The 6,585-nt window shown below is 46.5% G+C and overlaps 1 protein-coding gene across 1 annotated transcript in view; it reads left to right on the forward strand.

Moving 5' to 3' along the window:
• Positions 1–6,585, forward strand: part of Stard3nl (STARD3 N-terminal like) — a 43,506-nt gene that overhangs the window by 28,912 nt on the left and 8,009 nt on the right. The window contains exons 3-6 of the mRNA XM_005371891.3: positions 2,058–2,135; positions 2,632–2,709; positions 4,899–4,952; positions 5,052–5,169. Of these exons, the coding sequence (XP_005371948.1) occupies positions 2,058–2,135; positions 2,632–2,709; positions 4,899–4,952; positions 5,052–5,169 (328 nt within the window). The remainder of the gene's footprint in view (positions 1–2,057; positions 2,136–2,631; positions 2,710–4,898; positions 4,953–5,051; positions 5,170–6,585) is intronic.

Below are 6,585 nucleotides of genomic sequence, written 5' to 3' on the forward strand. Positions count from 1 at the left end.
GCGTTTTTTACATGTTGTTTAAGGGACTCTATTGCTTTCATAAAGTCAATTTTTCCCACATCTTCTGTGTTAGGGTGTTCAAATACTTCTGTTGTAAGATCATTGGGTTCTGGTGTTTTCATGTTGCCTTTCAGGTTATTGGGTGAGTTCTTGCCTTTGCGCCTGCCCATCTCCTCCTATCGATCCTATCCAATGGGTCTTCTAAAACTGGATCAGGTTTCCCTACTGGCCAAGGGTTGGGCCTACCAATTGACCTCGCTCTGTTTCCTGGTTCCTGCCACAGGCCAAGAACCCTCTCACCCCTCCGAAGGTCTTCAGGGTCAGGACCAGACTCCCCGTTTGCCAGTGACCTTGCCAAAAAGGGGCCTACCTCTTTGATCCAACCGCAGTGGGATGTCTGCTCTCCTTTTTGCGTGCCCTTCCCCGCCTCGTGCCAGCTGTGCCGTTCCCCGCTGCTGCCTCGCCGGACCCCTCTGGTCCCCGCCGCTTGCCTCTGCCTCCACGCCGGTCCCCGCAGCTTGCTTCTGTCGCCGCCGGTCCCCCAAAGCCTATTTTTGATTGCAGTGCTGTGTCGCTCAGCCGCCGCCACGACTGCGCGCTGCTCCGCGACTCAACAAATTTACTTATTTATACTTTATTCACATAGTCTGATGACCAGGCTATACCCTTTAGTGGACATGAAGTTGAACTGAAACTTCACATGAGGCCAGGTGTGGAAGTTCCCACTTGTAGGATATGTGTGCTCTAGGCATCCTCGGGTTTTGAAGCAGTTCAGTTTCCAGATGTGTGGGTAAGGGATACTCGGTTTATTCTAGAAAGATGATTGGAAAGGGATTTGAACTGTAGCTGGTCTTCCTGAGAATCCTGAGCCAAAGATTGTTAAATGAAAATTTAAAGTACAAGTTTGGATTACAGACATAAACAGTAAGAATTCCACTTGTAGGCAGAGAGTCAAGGATAAAGTGCACCCGGATAGCAAAGAAAAGCTTTTTCCCCTGACAAGTGTGCACCCAGGAAACAGAAGCAGGAGGGAGATGTTTGTGTTTGAGAACCTTCTTTGCTTGGGCCGCTGGAAGTAACTATTCTTTCAGTATACTGGGCAGCAACTTTCTGTAGTTTGCAGAGCACAGCGTGAGGGTAGGTGACTACTTGCATATGATCTCTATTCTTCTACGCTTCACGTGTGCAGATCAGTAGCCCATTAGGTCTATAACTGACCAATACTTGTCACTCAGAGCCCTAAACGCCCCGTGAGTTGTAAGGCATGGAATAGTGGTCATGTTTTGCCTCCGTTTTTGTAGCAAATACAAGTCAGTAGAATAGCTAAGGCCCCCTCTTTCTTTGTGACCATTTATTTTTATTCCAAGTTGAACAATTTTGGAACCTTGTGAAACAGTTCTTCATTAATTCCCCTTCTTACCCAGTTGCCTGTTTAATTGTTCTATCCTTCTTTCAGACTCTCTGTCCTTAAGACTGCATCTGTAATCAGAAATTCATATTGACCAGCTGAGCCACAGGTCAAGGCTGTAGAGACCCAGCCTGGGCTGCATAACTGGCCTGGAATATGTCTCCTACTTGATTATTAACCTTAAATATGGCTCTGCATAGTTTGATCTGTGTAATTCTTTATTTGGCCATTTAAAATTCAATTTGGTAGTATGAATAACAAATAAAAAGTTTATCCTGTTGGATTTTATTGTCCTCATTCACTATAACTGTGTTATACATGATTGTAGATCAAATTTGTTCCTTATTTTAATACAAGAAAATCTATGAGTGTCAAATTTTTAAATGTCAAGAGCAAATGAAAACAAAACTAGCCAGAGAAAATGTTGGCACATATGACCTATGTCATGGCAACTGGCCTTGGGGATGGTTACTATGAGATTAGGGTCCCTGGCTCTTCCAAGAAATCTGTGAAGACAAATCAAATTGATAGAATTTATTTTTGTTTCATCTTTGGGCATTTCTGGGTTCCAGGGAGGTTTGCAGGGAAGTATATAGAAACCTTATTGTTTGGCTCTCACTCACTTCTCTCCTCATTTGGCTTCTCCTAGGTGAATGGAGGCATCGAGAACACACTGAAGAGGGAAGTGATTCATTATGACTACTACTCTTCTTACTTTGATATATTTGTGAGTACTTTTATATCTTAATTCAGATATAATAAAACGGACACCAAGAGGCGAGGTCCCTTGAAATAGGCCGTAAATGCCATGCTATTTTTCCTTCCTTTGAGCACTGACCCTGTTTCTTTTCCCTGAATTACCTGCCCCCTCAGTGTTCTCTGCCTCACCAAGAAGTTGATGGTGCAAGAAGAGACAAGGTAAATGAGAGACGAGAAAAGCCAGCAGCAGGAGCCTCCCCACACTTACCCTCCCCCTAACGGAAGTAGAACACACTGACAGGACCTGGTCCCCGGAAGGAAGAACAAGTCCCTCTCTCTTTTTTTTCTGTCTTCCTATTTATATTGATAATAAGGACTTGATTTGAAACCTTGGCTAGAAGGATCTAGGGCCGCAGTTCCGCACACCCGCGTGATGGTCTGGGAGCCATGTCTCTCTTGGGCTGTCCACAGCTGAGTCAGAAAAAGATAGTAAATTGTAACTTTTCTTACCATTTCCCCCTCAGCTTCTGGCAGTGTTTCGATTTAAAGTGCTGATTCTTGGATATGCTGTATGCAGACTGCGCCATTGGTGGGCAATAGCGGTGAGTGTGTGGCATCGTGGGTCATCTCCAGGCCTGGTGGCCAGGCTGCTCCCGGCAGACTATTGAGAGGAGACAGGATTTTAAGGAGCTCTAATTTTACCAGTTTTTTCTAAATCCCCTTCTTCCCTCACTTTAGTAGGTTTAATTTGCAGGCCTTGCTGCAGTGAAGATAGTTGGTTCAGTTACTGACATGGTCTATAGTAAGGAGTCTAGCAGCCAAGGAAGATACGCCGGCCAGGCTTCTCCTCCTCCCTCTCAGCTTTCAGATAAGAGAGGAGGGCAGCGCTTCCCACTGAGATCTGTGGAGAATGCCTTGCTTTTGCTGATACCCCCCCCACCCTCAATCCCCACCCCGATGGTCTATATTAGTTATTTTTATCACTGAATTAATTAATTCAGTGTAAGTAATTGCTATATCGGTGTAAGCAACTTGAGAAGGGAAGAGTTTCTTTTGCTCACAGTTTGAGGGGGGAAGGCATACATGGAGTGTGAAGCCGCTGGTCACATGGCATCCATGGTCAGGAAGCGGAGAGATGGATGCTGGTACTCCTCTGACCCCTGCCCATGGAACGCTCTTGCCACCCACCATTCAGGGTGGGTCTTCCCCCTTCCTTTAAACCTCTGGAAACACCATCACAGACATGCTCAGCGGTTTATCTGCTAAGTGATTGTAAGCCCCAACATGTTCTTAGACATGTCAGCCAACTGTCAGAGAGGAGAAAGCCATTGTCATTCACTTCCTTTTGCTCCTCCCGCTTCTCCAGACCAGCAGACCACCTCCGCAGTCTCTTCCCTTGCATCTAGCACAGAGACGGGCTGCATTCTTTTCATTCTCAGTTAATACAAGGAAGCTGCATGTTAGAGTCAGTTGGCTGTCTGCATCATTTTTGCCATGTCTGTGCTGTCCTGAGTGGTGCTCATCCCTTTCCACACACCTAGTGAGGCCGGTGGAGGACAGGTGCAGAGCTGTTGAGCTCCTTAAACTAGAGGGCGCTCAGGAGCAAGGTGCAGTAGCAGTCTTCATTGGGCTGGTGTGTGTGGAAGCAATACTGCCCAGGCGATAGTCCTCAGGACAGCTCTGCCTGTGCCGCCTTCCATACCACAGGGTGCAGGGCAGACTCTCTGTCACTTGGAGTCTCATTTCTAGGATGTAGCTGACCTTTGTTTCAGCAGGTCTGAGTCCTATCTCTTAAGCTAACATCGTGGTGGTTTTGATCATTATACCTTTCCATTTTGCCAGAACATTCTGCATTTGGGACGTTCAGTTACAGAGTCTCCATGTAGAGTCATATTTGCCAGACTGCCCGTCTGGGCATTTCTTTTTTTTTTTTTCTTGACAGGGTTTCTCTGTGGTTTTTGGAGCCTGTCCTGGAACTAGCTCTTGTAGACCAGGCTGGTCTCGGAACTCACAGAGATCCACCTGCCTCTGCCTCCCAAGTGCTGGGATTAAAGGCGTGCGCCACCACCGCCCGGCTGGTCTGGGCATTTCTTATGGAGAGATGTGCACGGACTTGTGCAGGGCGTCACAATATAGCACCTGCTTTCACTTTCAGATAGGTTTCCACTTAGATTCAGATGGTGCTGTGTTTCATCTCAGACAGTCTAAATAAGGAATGGCCAAATCCTATTTTTGTTTCTGATTGTTTGATTTATTTGTAGGAAGGGGAAATCAGCTAAGACAAGCAATCAGTATCAGTCTTCAGAGTAAATTATTGTCTGCTATTGAAGTGTTTCTCACAGTGAATTACTTGGCGTGTGTGTCTGCTTAGTTCTTATAGACAAAGACTCAGTGTGTCCTGGCCTCAATCCTGCCGGGACACTCTCCTTAGGCTTCTCCCTGCTGAGGTCTCAGTTGGAACAGTGCTCAGCATGGCAGGGTTGCTCTGGGAGTCACAACTCTAAGCATGTCACCTATCCTTTCTGACGCGTACTAGAGTTGGACCTCGCACTGACAAGAAGTGTCCCAGCACATTAGTTGGGAAGTAAACATCCACCCAGATGGTGTGCCACAGGAAATCCACTTTCCCCAGAAGGCGTGTTTGGAGGAGCATAGATAATGTGGGAAGTAGCCGGGCTTAGCACAGTTCCCCAAGACACTGTCTGCCCCTGGCCCAGATTTCTTATTGAGGGAGGAACCCTCAAAGCAGGAAGTGCTCTGTTTCAGGAGTGTTATGTTGTGTGTCTTGCAGTTGACGACAGCAGTGACCAGTGCCTTTTTATTAGCAAAAGTGATCCTCTCAAAGGTATGTGTGGCCCTCCTTCCCTGCACCGTTGCCCTCTGCCATGGTGAAGCCATGTGTGAGCTGATGGTGACCCCTTTCCTTCACACTCCTGTTCTCCAGCTCTTCTCTCAAGGGGCGTTCGGCTACGTGCTCCCCATCATTTCCTTCATCCTCGCCTGGATTGAGACCTGGTTCCTGGATTTCAAAGTGCTGCCTCAAGAGGCAGAAGAAGAAAACAGTAAGTTTTTTCCCCTGTCAGCCGCCCAGGCTTACACACACCACACTGTAGGGAGTGTGACTTCTTACCATGAGGAATGCTTCGGGGACCAAACTGAGGACCTGCTCCTCAGAGGCTGTGTCAGAACTGAGGGGAAGAGGGTGGGTAGGTGAGCGCAGAGTGGCAGAGTGGCTCCTCTTTCTGGCTGCTGGACCGGGCTTCCCCTAGAAGGCATGGCCCTGGTCCAACAGACAATCATAAAATAACAAAAATAGTCCCTGCTTCCATCCTACTCCCTGGGTGACTTTATCTTCACTCACTATAAGGGCCCCTGTAGGTCGCTAAGCTTTTATACAGAACAGAACTGTCCCTTTCAGGGGCAAAAAATGGTGAGCCAATTTTAAGTGAGTGGGAGCAGCCGTTTTAACAGAGCCAGTGGCTCTGTAAAGTGCTTTATTGCAGTGTATACAGCAGGCTTAGGATGGGCCGCAGATAGAACAGACAGTTAAGTGCCTGGCGGTGGGACCATGGTGGTTCATTTAGAGTTCAGAGTTCATCCTCCTTTGAGTGACTGAGTGACATCTGGCACTATATTCTTCTAAAATCTAACCAAGTTATTACATAACCACATGGTATCTAGTGTACTAGGGTGTTTAGGAGGAAGGTTAAATGGTCCATTAGGAGCTGTGTGGTTAGTTCCTGGCCTGGGTTCTTCTCTGTTGAAACTGTTAGTGGAGGGAGACACAGTGCTGTCTGCCCCTCTGGGAGAGAGTTTAGCTAGGCATGCTGTTTCAGATATATCCCTGTTGGACCCTTTCCCAGAATCTGGCTCAGTTTGCCCTAACAGGAAAAAAATATCTTGTGTTTTATAGAAAATTAAACATAATTATAGCTCCAAAAGCAACAGGATCAAGAAATCACTTTACATGAACTTTGATTTGAAAAACTTTCTTCACAGAGAGAGGCAAACTGAATTATAATGTAACAAGATTCTTCTGCTATTCTGTGTTCCTTGTCCAAGCAGAGATGGGGAATATCGAGTTAGCATAGGGAGACCAGTTTTTATTAGCTACAAACACCAAACTGAACATTGCTGAAAGCGTGTCAGGTGCTCACATGACTGAAGTTTGAATGATTTTGTGATTAAAGTTGTTTCACAGTATCTGGTAAAGCTGGACACAAAGGCTGGAGAGACGGCTCAGTGATTGAGGGCCCAGCTGACCCACATGGTAGACAGCGGGAACTGACTCTCACAAATGGTCTTCTGATTGGACACTGTGGCACAGGCTCACACCACACAGGCACACTTACACACACAAAAAAAAACATGAACAAAATTAGAAGGAAAGCAAAGTCACCCAGTATTATCCTCACAGAGTCTAGTCTATAATATACATATTAAATACACACACACACACACACACACACACACACACA

Source organism: Microtus ochrogaster, unplaced genomic scaffold (assembly GCF_000317375.1).
Source record: "Microtus ochrogaster isolate Prairie Vole_2 unplaced genomic scaffold, MicOch1.0 UNK135, whole genome shotgun sequence".
In the NCBI taxonomy this organism is placed as follows: Eukaryota; Metazoa; Chordata; class Mammalia; order Rodentia; family Cricetidae; genus Microtus; species Microtus ochrogaster.